This window comes from Mycteria americana, chromosome 6 (genome assembly GCF_035582795.1).
Source record: "Mycteria americana isolate JAX WOST 10 ecotype Jacksonville Zoo and Gardens chromosome 6, USCA_MyAme_1.0, whole genome shotgun sequence".
Classification (NCBI taxonomy): domain Eukaryota; kingdom Metazoa; phylum Chordata; class Aves; order Ciconiiformes; family Ciconiidae; genus Mycteria; species Mycteria americana.
The window spans coordinates 42647541-42664434 of NC_134370.1; the positions used below are offsets into that span (position 1 = coordinate 42647541).

Consider the following 16894-nt stretch of genomic DNA (forward strand, 5'->3'; position numbering starts at 1 on the left):
AAAATCAACAGCAAATTGCTAAGCACCCATCTATGAGTAATCCCAAGAAGTCCCACTCACACCCCCATGTGCACACATGCAGATGGTTATGTGCACCCCTCTCCCACGGGACACTCCCAGCCCCACTGCCTCCTGTGGCAGGCCAACCACCCCAGCCCCTCCACCACCTCAGAGCCAGGAGAGGCTTCCCAGTGCCCCCCGCCACCCTGATGCCCTACTGTCACCTCGTCAGTGCCCTGTGGACCCCTGCAGTGCCCCGGGACATGCCCCTAGAAGCCGTGGATCCGCCCTGATGCCCCTTGGACTCTCCCCGAAGCCACACAGACAGTCCCCAATGCCACGCGGACCCCTCCCCTGATGCCACATGCACACCCTGTGATACCCCACAAACCCTTCCCGATGCCCCACGGACCCTCCCCAATGGCTCACGGACACCCCCTGATGCCCCGTGGACAGACCCCAATGCTTTATGGACCCTTCCCGATACCCCACAGACACCCCCCTGTAACTCCACGGACCCGCCCCGCGCCCCTCCCGCCTCTCCCAGACCCGCTCCGCACGGAGGCCCCCGCCGGGGGCGGCCCCATCCCCGCCCCCTCCCGTCCCGCGAGTGGCGGTGAGTCACGACGGGCGGGGGCTGCCGGCGCGGCGCGGCGCGGCGCGGCGGCGCTTGGGGCAGAGCACTGCGGGCACCTCCGAGCCATGGCCCCGGCGCTCGTCCTGCTCCGCCGGCTCCTGCTGCTGCTGCTGCTGCTGCTGCTGGTCCACGGTGAGAGTGGGCTGGCGGGCGTGGGTCCCCGGCAGGGCAGGCAGCCGGCAGGCAGCCGTGCTCCGCTGACGGGACGGGCGTGAAGTTTTGGGGACGCAGGGCAAAAGGCCGGCTGGCTCCCCGGGGGTCTTCTGCCGTGGGGCAGGATTGGAGCTACTGCGCGGGGGGTGGGGATGCTTTTTCCCGCGAGAATTAAGGGGACGCGTGGGAAGTGGCACAGGAGGGGATGTGCAAGGCGGGAGCTGGGTGTGTGGTGGCTTTTTGGGACGGGTTACAGCTCGGCAAGGTTTTGGCTGGTTCATCTGCCAGGCTGGCGTCAATCCCCCTGGCGTCACCAGGGGATTAGGCTGGCATCGCCTCCCCAAGCTCACTCGAGAGTGAAGGATGGAGAAAGGGGCTTCGAGGACCAGGCTCGGCTCCTTCGGCCAGCTCCACTCACAGCTGGCCCTATGGCAGAGGGATGCTTTTGGTGACTTCCACCCTCTGCCCCGCCTTGCCCCCACTGCCACCCTGCGCAGATGGGTCACCCGCTCTTCTGTAAGAGCACCTAGGCGAGGAGGCTCCTGCGAGCAAGGGGAAATTTGTCACCGCCAGGCTGCGGCGTGCGGGGGGGGGACGACGGACTGGTGACTCAGCCGGCCGAGGGGGTGGTGATGAGGCTCCTGGCTCCTGCTCGGGCGCCGTGGGCGAGGGCCGCCAGGCACCCATAGACAGAGCGCCCTGCTTTGCCGCTGCCTCACTGGGGCCTCCACTGGCCCCATCTAACCCTGGGAGCATGGGCACAGCTGCAGCGCAAGCTTCCCGTTCAGGGCTCCTTGGGGAAGGTGAAGGGTTTCTCGCAGAAATGTCTCCCTTCTGATATCAAAAGAGAGGACAGGAGGAGGGCTGAGCCAGCCCAGACATGAGTCGTTCTCCAAAACACAACCCCCAGCAGCTGTCGGACTCCAAGTCACAAACTGTGGCACCAAGATGGGGAGCTGAAAATCCTCCATCTGTATTTATGCACCAGGGTCTCAGTAGGGTTCTCCAGCCTTGAAGGGACCCGCTTGCCCGTGGGTGATGCTGAGCACCCTGTGGGCACTGGGGCTGGGGGGGGGCCTGGAACATCCCTGGAGCACGTCAGGGAGTTGTGTTCCCAGCAGGTATTTCAGGACTTGTTATTTTAGCTCTTCTCTGTGTCTTCATGTTGGCTGCTTCCCTTATCCCCTGACTCAGTTGTTTCTGGGCATCCCAGCTCAAAGCCCTTTGACTTTTCCCAGGAGCCACTGCCAGGCTGGAGGAAAAGCTCGCCCATGTCAAGAAGTACGAGACGGTGACGCCACACAAGGTGCCAGTGCCTCAGGGAAAGAGGGACCTTTTTGCGCCACTGGTGAGTAGCATCGCCTCCCAAATACTGGCTCGGCACAGCTGTCCTCACTGCCCTGCAGGGAGTCCGGGGGAGGGGGGCGCAATCAGCAGAGACCCTTGGTCCATCACTGGGCTTGGAGCCAGACCCCCTTGGCCCACCGCTGGGCTCGGAGCTGGACTCCTTTGGCCCTGTGCCAGAAGAATGACCTGGTGCACCTTTTCTTGCATTGCTTCCATCCCAGAGGATGGAGATCTTGAAGTAGTTGGTCAGATCAGCTTTCCTGGACTGTTTTGGGTCAAAATAGGAACTGCAGATAGCACGGTGGACTCTTGGAGGGGGGGCTGCTTTCTCCAATGCTTTCTTTGGAGACATTACACAGCGGTGCCAGCTCTTGCAGCCTTGCAGTGATCTTGTGACATCTGGTCTTTGCTTAAGGAGGGATTTGCAAAGCCTCATTGAGCTGTAAGCACTTTTCTTGCTGTGTTTGCTGAAGTTGGGTTTTTTTCATCCTTTGGGACAGAAAGTTGCAGAAACACACATGAAAGCAAGCCAGTTTTATTTTTCTTTGGAAACCTTGTAATTTGGGGGAAGGAATGAGGTTTGACTCAGGAGTTTTGAGTGCTTGGGATTGACGTCCATAAGAAGATGGCCTTGACCTCAAAGATGCTTTCCTCATTGCCTTAAAGTGAAATTCAACCAAATATGTGGATTCATTTTCTAGGACCAAAAAGCACCGAATGTAGCACCTGATGAGATGGAGGGGCTGGGGACATTTGTTTCCTAGTAAACTCTTCGTACAGCACATTCATCTGTGATTCAAACCCTTTCTGATAAACTAGCTTCAAAAACACTCCCCAAAAGCATCTGTTTTCTCTGCTCTAGAAACCTAAACTTGTCTACGAGATAAACATTCCCCAGGCTATTTAGAGACACCATCTGTGCCGGGTGCACCAGGCGGCTCTGCACTGATCCCCTGGGGAGCTCACCCATCTTGGGGTCCCTCTGCTTTCCACGACATGGGAGAAGACATCTGCCTTGATTTGTGTATTTTGGGACAGCCATGGGTGGTGTCTGCCAGGTGGGCACCTGGATTCGGTCTTGGATTGGGTGGTGCTTGGACTTCCCAAACCTGGTGTGTTGAGGGTATGAGGCCTCCTGCCTTTCAAGACATTTTCCTCCTCTTCCACAAAAGTTGGGTTTTCTCTCCCAGTAACTTTGGTGGGGAGGAGGTTCTCAGCAAGGCTTGACCACCACCAAGCCTCTCTTTGGAGACAGGTAGCCGGACAGGCATTTTCTGCACCAGCTCCTCCTGTGGCTTTGCCTTAGCAGTCTGTGGCTGGGATTGGCATGGACCAAGAGCTGGTTCCTGTGTCAGAGCAGCTGGGACACGAGGTTGGTACAGCAGAGCATCTGCCAGATGAGGTTTGAAGCAGACGAGCTCCCCTCTAGCTTTGCTTAAATCAAAATATTCAGCCCTGCAGATAGGGTGGAGCCTGGATGAGGCTCCACCAGGATCAGGTGGACCAGGATCCTGGGTCCTGCAGCACAGGATCTCCTGGGATGCCAGCCTTCCAACAGGCCATGGTCTGACTCCTCCCACCTGTCCTTAGCAGGGGCATGACAGGGCATGTGGCAAACCTGGGTTCTTCATGGAAAGGGACCTGAAAAAAAAGAGCAAGAAGGGCCTTCAAAAAGATTTATAGTTACATGCTCTTGATTGCAGAAGTGACATCTCTCTGTCCCCTTGCTCCACCGTTTGTTTCAAAGAGCTGTACTGAATCGGAAGGGTGGTTTCCAGCCTGTGTAAGACCCAGTGTTGCAAGCTGCTGGCTTCTCCCCCAGTGCACCTGTGCTTGCACATCCCTGCTGATCACCCCCCACCTCATCCCAGAGCCAGTTGATGCAAAGAGGCAAGTCCTTTGCCTGGGTGGAGACAGCCCAGCTCCTGCTGGCCCAGCCTGGGGCTCTGCAGGAAGCAGCAGGACGTTGCAGAGTGAGTGATGGGGATGAATGGAGCAGGAGCAAGGGACGGTGGTGGCCCAGTGACCCGCCTTCTTTTCCTCCTCTCTTGTACTGCAGCTCCTCTGGGTGCAATGAGTCCCATCCCTACTGTCCTAGGGAGACCCATCACCTCTTCCCACCCAGGGAAGAAATACCCTGTGCTGGGGTGGGAAGGTGGCATCACGTCCTGATCCTCTGCAAGCTCTCTGACTCTCTTAATAAGACTAGCTGGAAGAAATCCCTCCTCTCTGTGTGCTGTGGCCACAGCTCTGCTTTGCTTGCTCAGCATGGTCAGGGGGCAGGGGGTCAGGAGCAGGGCTGAGCTGCCTGCACTTTCAAAGCCTTCCCATCTGGAGCCCTTGCAAAGTCCATGCTAATAAGGAAGGGGGTGATTCAGAGAAGCTTTATCAGGACTCTCTTTTTTTTTTATTTTGCCCTGTGGTTGTCTCCAGGAGACGGTCCCTGACCCACCATCCCCTTCCAAGTGCTTTCCTGCCATTTCTAAAGACCTCTTCTGGCTGCCAACAATAACAAAGCATCACTTTGTCGGCGGAGCAGAGATGGAACGGCCACGTCAGGCGGGAAATGCTGTTCATAAGAGAAGAATTTGCCTGGGACCTGTGAGCGTGCCTACACGCTGGCTGTGCCCGCCTGCAGCTGGGGCTGCCTGGCCACCCAGCAGGCTTGTTGCAAACTGCTCAGCATGGCGAGAGGATGTTTCATGGCCAGCAGCCCATCACTTCAGATTGGAAGCGCAAACTGGGTAGAATTAAGGGCAACCGAGTGATGGGCAAACCCTCTTACCTGGCCCCGCTAGTGCTGAGTCAGCAGGACTTTCCACTCAGCCCCAGCTCCCACCAGGTTGCAGATCATCCCCCTGGGAGTGCTGAGCCGTTGTATGACAGCAGGTGCTGTCATCCTCCCCAGGAGAGGCCGCACACCTCATCCGGGAGGAATGCTGGTCCTGTGGGAGACGCTTGCTTTGCCTTTTGCTCAGCTCTCCACCCCGGGATTCTGTAAGAGCTGAGGATGTGCCCTCAGGAGAGGGCTCTGTGCTGCGGTGGTGGCTGAGGAGGTCCGTGGTGCCAAGGGTGCAGCCTGATATGGGGCACCACGCAAGGGATCATCATTTCTCTCAGTGGCCCCAGTGGGGCCTCTGGAGGTCTGTGGCCTAGTCTCTGCAGATGGAGATCACAAGACATCCAGAGGAAAACACTTCTTCTGGAGGGACATCTCCATCCTGGGGGTTCAGGGCTTGACTGGGCTGAGCCACAGCCACCCTGACCCAGCCTTAGTGACTGGAGGTTGGACTTGAGATGCCTTGAAGTCCCTTCCACCAGCACTAGGGTGATGCTCAGGGGATCTGGCACATGGTGATACTAAAATCTACTCTCAGTAGCAGATGAGAATCAAGAGAAGGTTATTCTCTAACCATGATGTTGCATGTTAGCTCAGTCAGAGATAAGGAATTCTCTGCTGATGAGAGCCGTTGGGCACTGGAGATCTTTGTGGTTCAGCCTGTGAGTAAGTGCTGAACTCAGTCCCCAAAAAATGAGCTTTGTGACTGATGAGTAGGAAACCTCAGTTTCTGGCATGGGCATCTGCAGCCATGTCTCAGATGTGGAAAACCAGACTTTGCTGACTCTATTTCATTGCTGGTGACCTGTTCTTTATCTCAGGATGTGCCAGGGAAAGATTCTTTCTTTCTTCTCTTCTCATTTCCCATGTCTTTGCTGGATGCCTCCAGGGTGAGCAGCCAGGCTCCCTGTCCCACAGCTGCCTTCCAGTGGAGTGCATGCAGACCCCATCCCCTTTCTGGGCAGGTCCTGTCTTCTGTAGCTCTGGCTCCTGGTGATGGTGGGTCTGTGCTGTCGTCTATCTTTCATGCAGAGCATCTACCCAGACCACGTCCTCTACCACGTGCGTGCCGAAGGCAGGAACTACCTCCTGTGGCTGGAGAAGAACAAGTGAGTGCGGGTGGGCACAGCAGGACATCTAGGGGGAGCTCAATTCTAACCCTTGCCATGAACATCACTTCTCCAAGGTCCGTCATCATCACACCAGAGATCTAAGCCCTCAGCCCAGACCTCGCTAGCAAAATATCACATTTTCTTTTCCCTCCTTGCCAAACCCACCCAGGGAGGTCATGGGCCCACCATACCCAACCTGACCAACCTCATCCCTAAAGTTTTCCATCCTCTCCCCAAAACGGGGGTCACTGCTGACACCCCTTCCCCATCCTGCAGGGAGCTGCTGGGGCAGCACTACACCGAGACGCACTACTTGGCTGATGGCACAGAGATCACGGAGAAGCCGGACGTTCAGGTATGGGGCTGGCTCCAGGGAGAGCAGTTTTCCTGCTCCTATGGGGTCCTGCCATGCTGACAGCTGGTGCAGACTGCCTTTACACCTGTCCTTTCTCTCGGCAGCAGGATCACTGCTTTTATCAGGGCCACGTGCAAGGATACGCCAACTCAGCAGCGAGCATCAGCACCTGCAGTGGGCTCAGGTAAGACCTCCAACTCCCCCAAGGCACTGTGGCTGGCTGGAGGACAGCATAGAGCCTGGCCTTGGTTGCACGCCATGGTGCTGCTCCTGGCAGACGTGGTGCAGCGTAATGGTGAGCCAGTGTGACCAAGCCCCGTCTAGCTGGAGCTGTGCCGATGGAGGGACAGCTCAGCTTTCCCCGAGGAAAAGAAGAAGACATCGCTTTTCCTGCTGGCAGTGGGAGTGCTGACTGTCCTGGCTCAATGCCCAGCAGGAAGGGTGTGCGACGTTTTGCAGCTAATCTTGCTGGTTTTGGGGGGTTGACTCATGGCACGGGATGAGACTGGAAAGCTGAGCACAACAGGAGGTCCGGGCAGGAGTGCCCTCCCTAGGCAGCGAGGCACAGCTTGTCCTGGATCTGCCCTCTCTTCCCAGGGCAGACCGGACCAAACTCACCTTGAGTCCTGCAGCCAGTGGCACAAAGGTGTGCTCATGGCGATGCATCAGCTTGCAGGCAGCTGGCATCTCCTCCGGGCCATGCCAAGCTCCTAGAGCTGATGGCCAAGTACCTTTCCAAAAGAAAAGGAAAGCATACAGTGCATCAGGCCAGCTGTGTCTTCCTCTACCCACTGGCTGCTGGCCGTGCTGGTGCTCATTCCTCAAAAGCTGCCTTGGGTCTACCTGCATTTAAGGGCAGAAAGCATCCTTGCAGAGTAACCCAAATCACCAGGTCCATAAAAGGTTGCTCAGTTTACCGTGGAAGATTCGTACTCTGCAGTTCTCTTTCTTTTAAGATCAGCTGGCAGCCAGACATTGTGAGAGTAAGACAGAGAGGAAGGGGTTCCTCTCAGGGCAATGTGGGAGGAGGAGGGGTGGTCCCTGGAGCACCGAGGAACCTGCAAACACCCATTTGCAGGAGAAACACCTGCTGGAGCTGCGTGACAGCCATCTCCTCACTTTGAGAGTAGGGGTTGTGTCTGCAGAGACCTTGGCTCGCACAGCTTGTGCATACATGGGATACTTGATATGCTTGTATAGCAGGAGGACAAGATGTGCAAAGGCAGGACAGGAGACAAGAATGATACAGACAGGACACATGGGACACCTTACAGAAATAATCTTGAAGGCCAGAGCTGCTCAGCAGAAATGCCATGTTAAATCTGGCCTGGCAGCGCTGGGCAGTTCTTCTTGCTGAACATTCTGCTGCCTAAAGTACAAGATACTTCCCTTGCTACCAGCCACAGATGCCATGCCACGGTTTTGCTCCCTCCCAGCCCAGCAGCCAGGTTCCAGCCTCCCTAACAGTCCTTTTGTTCAACTGGTGCTTCTGCAGCCTCCGAAAGCAAATGCTGTGGACACATTTCGATTGCTTCCCATCTCCTGGTATGCCCCAGGTCAGCTCGGTCCTGCAGCACCTCCTTGATGTGCTCTTGGGTCAGGTGAGGTTGCAGGGAAGATGCATCCAGTCCCTTGCATTGCTGTGAGCTCCTGCACCCTGTACCTCTGCACAGCGATGTGGGGCTTCATGCACTGCCCAAGGGCTGCCTGGGGCTTTGCATTGAGTGTGGTTTCATGCGTGTGGCCAGAAGGACCTGACTGTCACATCCTGCTAGTGGCCTGTAGCTCATCCAAGCTCCCTATGGGAACCATGAAGGGGTAGGGTGGTTTCCTAGCTGGGATTTGGCAGCTGTATTTTGTATCATCACAGGCACTTGCAGGCGTGCATGTAGGGTCTGTCCGTGTCCTGCCAGATATGTCCCCAACCTGACGCCCGCCCTCTCTCTTGGCAGTGGGTTTTTCCGAGTGAATGAGACCACCTTCCTGCTGGAGCCCCTGGAGGAGAATACGGCTGGCCAGCATGCAGTGTACAGAGCAGCTCACCTGCGGGGGAAGCGCGGCACATGCCAAGAGTCTGGTGCCACCCTGGAATATGACCACGAACCAAAAATTCCTGCAGCCATGAAGTTCTACCGCTGGGTTAAGGATTGCTTTGCTTCTCCTTTCTGTAGCTGAGTTTGCAAAAGCCTAGGTCCTGTGAAGTCCAGGAGAGGAGTGGGGCCATACTGCATCTCTCAGAGATGCTCCTCTCTCACGCCTTGTTGGTTGGGTACCCAAACACAGGTTGCTCCCAGTGGCCTAACTCCTGGTGGGAACAAGTCCTCAGACCCTGTACTGTTAGCAGGAGCATCCTCCTACCCCATGAGCTCCACGATGCCCACAAAGCCTCTTTCGTGCCTTATCCCAGTAGCAGGCTTGGGTTTTTCCTTGTGTGTTGGAAGATGTTTGAAACACCCAGTAAAGTAAGATCAGAAAGCAGACCTAGAAGACCTACTAGCCTTGAATAACATTGGAAGGTGCCCCAGGATCCAACACATCCCACAGGAGGGTCAACCACAGGGCTTTGTGCTCACTTTCCTCTTCCCTTCCAGAAATCAGCTCTGTTACACAAAGGTCCCCGATACGTGGAGCTGGTCCTGGTCGTGGACAATGAGGAGGTAAGCGTGGGGCAGGGGTGAGCCAGTGCCTGCATTTTCGCTGTCATCCACTGCAGTGAGGAGGTCAAAGCCAGCCTGGAAATTTCTCTGTGTCCTTCCTGTAGTTCAGGAAACACAAGGACTTGCGCACAGTTCAGAACCGCATGAAGGAAATCGTGAACCATGTTGACAAGGTAAGCCCAGGGGTCTGGATCTGCCCTCCCTGCTCCTACACGTGCCCCACAGTGCCAGCACAGGCATGAATGAGGCAGAGAAGAGATTGGTGTGGGTAGGGTAATGGAGCTGGAGCTGATCTCAAGGTGGGCTGCCACAGGGTGACCAATTCCCTTGGCCAACGGGGTGTGCAAAGTGGACTTGCCAAGCAGCTCAGCCCTGGGTCCTCAGGAGCACAGGATGGCTGCCCCCCAGCTCTCTCATAAGGGAAGGGGGGAGAAATTTCTCCTCGTAACCCCCAGGAGCACATCTCATAGCCACTCTCAAGCTCAAGTGGGTGCTAACAAGGGGAGGGTGATGGATGCAGTGCACCAAGGCGGGGTTTCTGCTTGCCTTGCTTCAGTCTCATTCTTTGGTCAGCAGCATGGAAGCAGCATCCCAGCCTTCACTGGCCAAGAGGGAGCCCAGAGGTCCCGGGGTAAACCCTGTCTATGTGGTCACCCCAGCTTGTGTTCTTTATTGAGGGGGTGACAGAGCTGATACTGCACAGTGAGGTGGGGTCCTGGGCTTGGTTGTGGTTCCCCAGGGGAGGTGGGACCTTCCCTCTGCTTGTGTAGCTCAAATCCAAGTGCTCCCTCTGGGCTGTCTCCCGCCCCAGCTTTATCAGCCTCTTCACCTGCGGGTGGCCTTGACCGGCTTGGAGGTGTGGAGCCACAAGGACAAAATTGTGGTCAGTCCCAACCCAGAGGTGACGCTGGACAACTTCCTCCACTGGCGGGAGGCAGAGCTGCTGCAGAGGAAGCCACATGACAATGCCCAGCTGATCACGTAAGGACGGGGAACCGCCACCTCACCAACCTTGCAGCCCTGCTGCCACCCAGGCCACATGGCCATGGTGGCATCTCAATCCCACAGGGGCATAGACTTCCATGGCACGACCGTAGGGCTTGCCAAGAAGCTTGTGATGTGCACCAGGGACTCAGGTGGTATCAACCAGGTGGGTCCCGCTGCCCAGGCATGCGCCAGGAGGGCAGCAGTGGTCCCACGGTCTGCACTCCCTGCATTGTATTTTCCAGAGCAGGTTTCACCTCCACTGGTCTCCAGCTTTCCCCCTCTGCAGCCTTAGTGCTGGATCTGGTTCCTGGCATCTCCAACCCTTGAGCGACTGACGCCCAGAGAAGTGTCGGCACCACAGCAGAAGGGTAGCTGTGGAAACCCAGCTGGGTGCCTGCAGAGGACTCTGATATACCTGAGCCCTAAAGAGCCTCCCAGAGCAGCTCCATGGACACAGAGTTTCTCCCACCACCTGTGAGGTGGCTGGGACTTGGTTTGCAATTGCTCCTTGGCCATCTTGGCTGTGCTCCTCATCCCTCTCCAGGGAGGGCATCCTTTGCTGGAGCAGGAGTGGTCGGCCATGGGACCTGAGGCTGTCCAGGACCACCACAAAGCATCATTTCAGGGTAGCCGCTATATCTAAGCTCACTTACACCCCTGAGAGCCCAGTTTGGAGGTCTTCAGGGGCCATGGGACCAAGTCCAGCTTTTGTCTTCCTTTACCTCAGCATGGCAGCATTAGGGAACGAATTGCAGACAGCAGCGAGACCTGGCACTGAGCAGTTGAAGGGCCCCAGTGGTCCCCATGGAGATGCTGTGGAGAGCATTTGAACCACACTGCACTTCTTGTCCCACAGGACCACAGCATGAATCCTATTGGCGCTGCATCCACCATGGCTCACGAGATGGGGCACAACCTGGGGATGTCTCATGATGAAGATGTTGCTGGCTGCCGCTGTCCTGTCCCCAAAGCTGATGGAGGATGTGTCATGGCAGCGAGTGTTGGGTGAGTGAATGAGAAAGGGAAATATCCCTGGGCAGCAAATATCTTGAGGTGTCGTCTGGCACTGTCCTGATGGAGTGAAGCCTCTGAGATGGTCAGGTCTGGGTGGACACTTCATCTGCAGCTGCACTTCAAAGGTTTGTTGGTGGCCCTCCAGCTTCTCCCTGGGCTGGTAGGTGCGAGGGCCCTTGGGTTCTCATCTGTGCTCATGACTGCCTGTTTTTGTGCCCCTTCAGCTTGGTTTACCCCAAGCTCTTCAGCCACTGCAGTGAGCAGGACATGTGGCAGTTCCTCGGGGACCCCAGGACCAGCTGCCTGCTGAACGTCCCCAGGGCAGATGAGCTGTACGGGGGGCCGGTCTGTGGGAACCAGTTTGTGGAGCGGGGAGAGCAGTGTGACTGCGGCACGCCGGAGGTAGGGATACTCTCTGAGAGCCCGGGAAGAAGAGTGGGTGGCAGGGACCTGAGACCGTCATTCAGACTCGGAAAAGGTTGTGCAAGCCTCTTCCCTGGACATCATGCTTTGCAAGACTTGTCCTCCTGATGCTTCTGCTGAAAAATAACTTGCGGAGGATATTTGTTAACTTGGATGTGTGCCTCCCCTTCATGTAGCTGGCTGTGATTTTAGTGGGAGTATGCCTAGGAAAGATGGACATCCCCCAGCATATCCTCCAAAGGGGTGACCCAAGGAGGGGGAACATCATGGCATGTTGTCCTTTCAAGAGCCTTGCTCAGCTTTTCCTTGTCCATACGGCCCAACACTGCATCGCAGGGGGGAGATTTGAGACAAACAGCCAGGTGATGTCTCTGGGATAAATCCCTGGGTCACAGCCCTGCTCTGGGATCTGAAGGGATGCTACACCGATGCAGAGAGCACAGAGATCCTCCTGTTTTCTCCTTCCTGGAGATGTGCAAAGGGTGCTACCAGAGAGCAGGGGCCCAGCTCAGGCCCCATCTTCTGAAAAATCTCTTCTGGTCCTTTGGTTTGGTGTTGGTAATGGGGGTAGAGAGGCAGCAGGAATGGTTCACACCTGGGATGATGCTGTGTTTTTGCCCTGTGGTTCAGCCCGTGGCAGCTACACTGCCTTTGGTACCTGGTGACATGGCAACTGGGTCCCCCCAGAAAGGAAGGAAAGGGTCTTTCAGGGGGCTTTTGGGAGGGTTTCAGTCCCTCCCTGTCTCACAGGAGTGCTCTGACCGCTGCTGCAATGCCACCACTTGCCAGCTGAGAGAGGGAGCTGAGTGTGCCCGGGGGGACTGCTGCCAAGACTGCAAGGTACTGCCACTGCCGGAGCGACCAGCTTGGCAGGGAAGGGAGCTGGTGGTTGCGCAGTCCTGTGCTGGGCTCCTCCAGAGCTTCCCAGTAGAGGCAAGGTGTGTCCATAGCCCACTAGAGAGCCTGAAGGACCTCTGTAGCAGCCTGCCCAGAGCCAAATGCACCAAATGGTTTTGGAGGGAATCACGCTTTCCATTCGATGCTCTCACTACATGGACAGTCAGCCTCTTGGGTGGGTAGTGGTTGGGAAGGTGAAGCAGCCTGTTTCTGGCATCCTGGAGCCGAGGTCGCCTGGCTCTGTTGGGTTAGGTGCAGGATGAAAGGTGTTGAAGAACTGGGCAATGTTCAGAAGAGATCAGCGTGGCCCATTCCTGATTCAGGAAACCAACTTGCCTCTTCTGCTCCCTTTGTCCAAGAGAAAGTTGTTACATGCATTTGTTCCTGCACACAGGCATAAGAAATGCCTTGATGTGAAGAGAAACAGGGCTGGAAGAGGACCCCGGGGTAAGTCCAGACTAAAAGCAAAGCACAAGGCGTTGCCCACAGGGAGAGACTTAACTATGGGAAGACCCAGTCCAAGACCTGATGGTGTCTCCATCCTCTGCAGTAGCTCAATGTCAATAGCAAATGTCTTTGTGCCAGAGCAGCACAAGCTGCCGTGTCTGAATCTGTGGGGTGCCGGGAGATGTTTTGAAGACCAGGTTGCTGCCAGGCTGTGGTGCCTGCATGGATCTGGGGATGCGAGGGCATCGAGGCAGTGCCGACACCCCTTTTCTGTGCAGGTGAAGGCTGCCAGTGAGCTCTGCCGGGCCAGCAAGAACGACTGCGACCTGCCCGAGCACTGCACTGGCCTCAGCGCCGAGTGCCCAGAGGATGTCTTCCAGGAGAATGGCATCTCCTGCCAGAATGGCAATGGCTACTGCTACAACGGGGCCTGCCCTTCGCACAGTGAGCAGTGCCGCATGCTCTGGGGCACAGGTAGCTGCTCCCCCACCCTCCTTGCCCCATGTGCTGGGTGTTGTGCCTGGAGCCCCAGCTCCTTGGGCCAGGACATTGCTCAGCTGTGGTCCCCTCCTGCTGTGGGCACCCCTAGCTGGGCTGCTGGCTCTAAGGTGTGGCCACTGGTGCCAGTGCCGCCAGCTTGCTGCGGGCTCTGGCTCCACATGACCCTTTCCGTGTGTCCCACAGAGGCCCAGGTAGCTCCTGATGTCTGCTTTAAGCACAACAGCGAGCAACACCTTCACCTCCACTGCCTCACCGAGTATGGGAAGCAGCCCTGCAGCCCCAAGTAAGGACCTGGGGTGGGGAATGGATGTCGTCGTCCGTGTCCAGCAACAGTACCACGGGGCTAAGCGAAGCTCCCCAGCCCCATGCCACCCGCACCACTGGTGCTCATGGCTGCTTCTCCTGCAGGGATGTGAAGTGTGGCACACTGCTGTGCCTGAGCGACAATACCAGCCCCGTCCTCGGTGGTGGCTCCTATTCACTCTTCTTCGGCCACTTCAGGTGCAAGGCAGTCATTGCCAGCAATGATGCCAACGAGGTGGTGGCCAAGCTCAGGCTAGTGCCCACTGGTGCCAAGTGCGGAGAGGAGATGGTGAGCGCTGGGGTGGTGGTGGTGGGGTGACTGCTGGCCACAGGGACCCAGGGCAGCCTCAGAGCCCCCCTGCCTGCCCCCAGGTCTGCTACGCCGGGCGCTGCCAGAACCTCCTGGTCTACGGCAACAAGAACTGCTCGGCCAAGTGTAACAACCACGGGGTATGCTGTGGGCTCATCCTCTCCCACAGCAGCCGTGGGGCCCGGGCAGTGGTCCCAGCCCCTATGGCATGTCCACCACCCTGACATTTTCTTCCCTTACCTCAGGTGTGCAACCACAAGCGGGAGTGTCACTGTGAGCCAGGCTGGGCAGCGCCCTACTGTGAGCAGAAGATTTCAGGGCTGGTGGCAGGTATGGCATCCCCTGTGTGTGGCTGGCACCAGCTCCCTCAGCCTGATGTGTGTGCCGGGGAAGGAGCTTGGGGAGGGGGTCAGCGCCCTGCCACAGTGCTGGTGGGTGCCGCTCCATCCCCACAGGGCATCCCTGGTGCAGGGGTGCCCATTCTGATGCCAGCCGGCTCTCCACAGGGAGCAGCAGCATGGTCTTGGTGGCTGTGCTGGCAACGGTGGCACTCTCTGGCATCCTGCTTGGCAGTGGCGTTGTGCTCCTCAGAGGCAGGGGGATGAGACACTTCCAGAAAGGGTAATTCCCCTCAGGAGAGCCCACAGCGGGGCTGAGCCAAGGCTGCACAGGCTGAGCTCGGGGGGTTGCCCAGAGCAGCCCCTCATTGTCCCTGTGCCCCACAGGAGGACCTCCAGGGGGTCTGCTGCCGGCCTCGCCAATCCACTCTTCCAGGAGGGTGGACGGATGCGATCTCCCCGCCGCCAGCTGTCCTGCCACGACATCGGCCACCCCAACCTGCTCAGCAGCACAGCGGCCCTGCAGGATGCCCAGCCCCTTGGGCCCTGCTGCCTGACCCCACAGGTAAGGGAGCTGAACAGAGCCCCGGCATGGGGCAACCTTCACAGCATGGGCAGGAGGGCAGCCTCTCACCCCATATTTTGCTGACCCTGCAGCTGCCAGTGCCAGTCCCCCAGGTGACATCTCCAGCCTCTCCAGGATGGCCCCTGCAGGTAACCACCCCTCCAAAAGCCACCGCTGCCTCATGGCGGGGTGGCCTGTCCTTCCTGCGGCTGGGGGCCACTCTCAGACATATCCCCCCCCAGCCCCTCCTGGCTTGACCAACCCTAGATGTGTGGGGCACATCCGTGGGGTGGGCCCAGGTGGCTGATGACTTGGGGGGGGCCCTTCTTCTGCCCCTGTCCCCTTCTGGGTCCCTCCTTGGTGCCCAGGCAGGGGACTCGGGTCTCTCCTCTCCTCCTGCCAGGTGAAGCCGAAGCCACCCAGCAAGCCTCTCCCAGCACTGAAGAGCAAGGCGCCATGCTGTGGCAAGGGGCCGCCAGGACTGGCCCTCCCTTGCCCCCTGCCGACACCTCCCTCAGTCTTTCAGCGGGGCATCCCCTCAAAGGTGGCCCCAAAAGCAACCCCAGCCAGGAGGTGACCAAGGATGCTCCATCTGCCACCGTGGCTGAGGAGCTGCTGGCTCTGGTGCTTGGGTGGCACAGCTGGGGAGCCGGCATCTTGCTTCCACCCTTACTTGAATCACTTGCCGGACTCTCCTCCGGGAGGGCACCAGTGTTTACAGATATTTGAGTTGTGCCTTAACAGACTTCGTAGCCTCATGGCTGGTGCAGGGAGAGCCGACAGCTGCAGCTTCATAAGGAGACCAGGAGCAGGGATGATGCCAGCTGTGGTTTTGAGGCCAGCCCCAAGTTGGTCCAGGCTCTCCTGTGTCCTGAGAGCTGCTGCCTTCTCTCTCAACATCCTGAATGTGTCCTGCTCCTCCTGCCCCTTCCCTGCTGGGTCTGCGGCAAGGAGCTCCTGGCATTGCCCAGCGGGCTCACTGGGGCAGGAGAAGTGCTGCACCGAGGGAAACATACCCTGGGGCTACTGCCCTGGCTGGGGACAGTCACATGGCAGGGGGGATCTCACCAGGGGCTTTGGCAGGTCCAAGCCGGGCTTGGCCTCCCTGCTGGGCTTTTATCTCTGAAGTCATCACTTGAGTTACTGTTCTCCTGAAAGGGAATTTCCTGGGAGCCTTTTTACTGCAGCCATTAACTTATGACCCTTATGTGACCATTTTGAGCCATCTGTTGCGGAACCAGGCCTCCCCATTTTTGATATAATTTAGGTTGAAGGCTTTTATACCAATAAAGACTGAAGGTAGTGGCATCATAGGGTGTGTCTCAGCAGAAGGGGGCAGCACAGGCAGTGGGGCAGGAGGGTGGCAGCAGGCAGGGAGGTGCCTGTGGCACAGGGTGGATCTGGCATGGGTGGAGCCAGGGGAAGAAGGGCTTGAGCTGAGCTCCCAAATCCTGTGTCAGAGCCATGGGACCCAAATGGTAGCACTTCCTGCCAGCTGTGCAGAGCAAGTCTGTCACAGGGGCTACAAGATGCTGCAGCAAGTCCCTGTGACCCCCCCCCAGCACACTGCCAAAACAGGCCCCGGCTTGCTCTGTGACCAAAGACTAGCCACTGTGACTCCCACCAGCAGCTCAGCTCCCATGATCCTGGTCCAAGACAAGCATTCATGCTTGCAGGCAACATTGGTACTCAGGGACCAGCCCACAGTCCACAAGGACACTGCTCACACACAGCAGCCATGCCTGCTTGGGAAACACTCCCACATTGGCCACACGTGAGCAACAGGGCAGCTCAGCTGGGGGCCCAAGGGCAAGCAGGGCTCAGCTCCTACCCACAAGCTTCAGAGGATGACAGCAGAACTGCAAGTGCTGTCCCTGCTGCTCAGCACCATCCTGTGGTTTTCTAGCCCATGAGGCTCCTAGGGTGGCAGTCACTGCAGCTGGGGACATGCAACTACACAGTGTTAGTATGGGGTGAGAAGCATAGGTGTCCCCCCTCCACATGCCTAC

At 57.6% G+C, this 16894-nt stretch overlaps 1 protein-coding gene across 5 annotated transcripts; it reads left to right on the plus strand.

The window, feature by feature from the left end:
* Nucleotides 1–546: 546 nt before the first annotated feature.
* On the plus strand, nt 547–15941 carry ADAM8 (ADAM metallopeptidase domain 8). 5 transcript variants are annotated; one of them, XM_075505489.1, is made up of 22 exons: nt 547–775; nt 2032–2138; nt 6009–6085; nt 6365–6443; nt 6551–6627; nt 8396–8582; nt 9035–9100; nt 9205–9273; nt 9912–10081; nt 10169–10250; nt 10944–11092; nt 11326–11503; nt 12257–12364; nt 13147–13342; nt 13553–13652; nt 13778–13961; nt 14045–14122; nt 14228–14312; nt 14489–14603; nt 14708–14885; nt 14978–15034; nt 15289–15941. In XM_075505489.1, the coding sequence occupies exons 1-22, from the start codon at nt 703–705 to the stop codon at nt 15460–15462; spliced, it is 2589 nt and encodes an 862-aa protein (XP_075361604.1). In that variant the 5' UTR covers nt 547–702; the 3' UTR covers nt 15463–15941. The 5 variants fall into 5 exon arrangements, with proteins under 5 accessions (XP_075361604.1, XP_075361605.1, XP_075361607.1 ...); XM_075505490.1 differs by having other exon boundaries at nt 12275–12364; XM_075505492.1 differs by having other exon boundaries at nt 617–769; nt 2029–2138; nt 12275–12364.
* The last annotated feature ends 953 nt before the right edge of the window (nt 15942–16894 follow it).

What these genes read in the sequence shown, in the direction of transcription:
- ADAM8 (XM_075505489.1), top strand. Translation starts at nt 703, where the DNA reads ATGGCCCCGGCGCTCGTCCTGCTCCGCCGGCTCCTGCTGCTGCTGCTG. An exon ending in CCATGAAGTTCTACCGCTGG is followed by an intron (nt 8,583 to 9,034) that starts GTTAAGGATTGC and finishes CTTCCCTTCCAG; the next exon opens with AAATCAGCTCTGTTACACAA. An exon ending in ACTCAGGTGGTATCAACCAG is followed by an intron (nt 10,251 to 10,943) that starts GTGGGTCCCGCT and finishes CTTGTCCCACAG; the next exon opens with GACCACAGCATGAATCCTAT.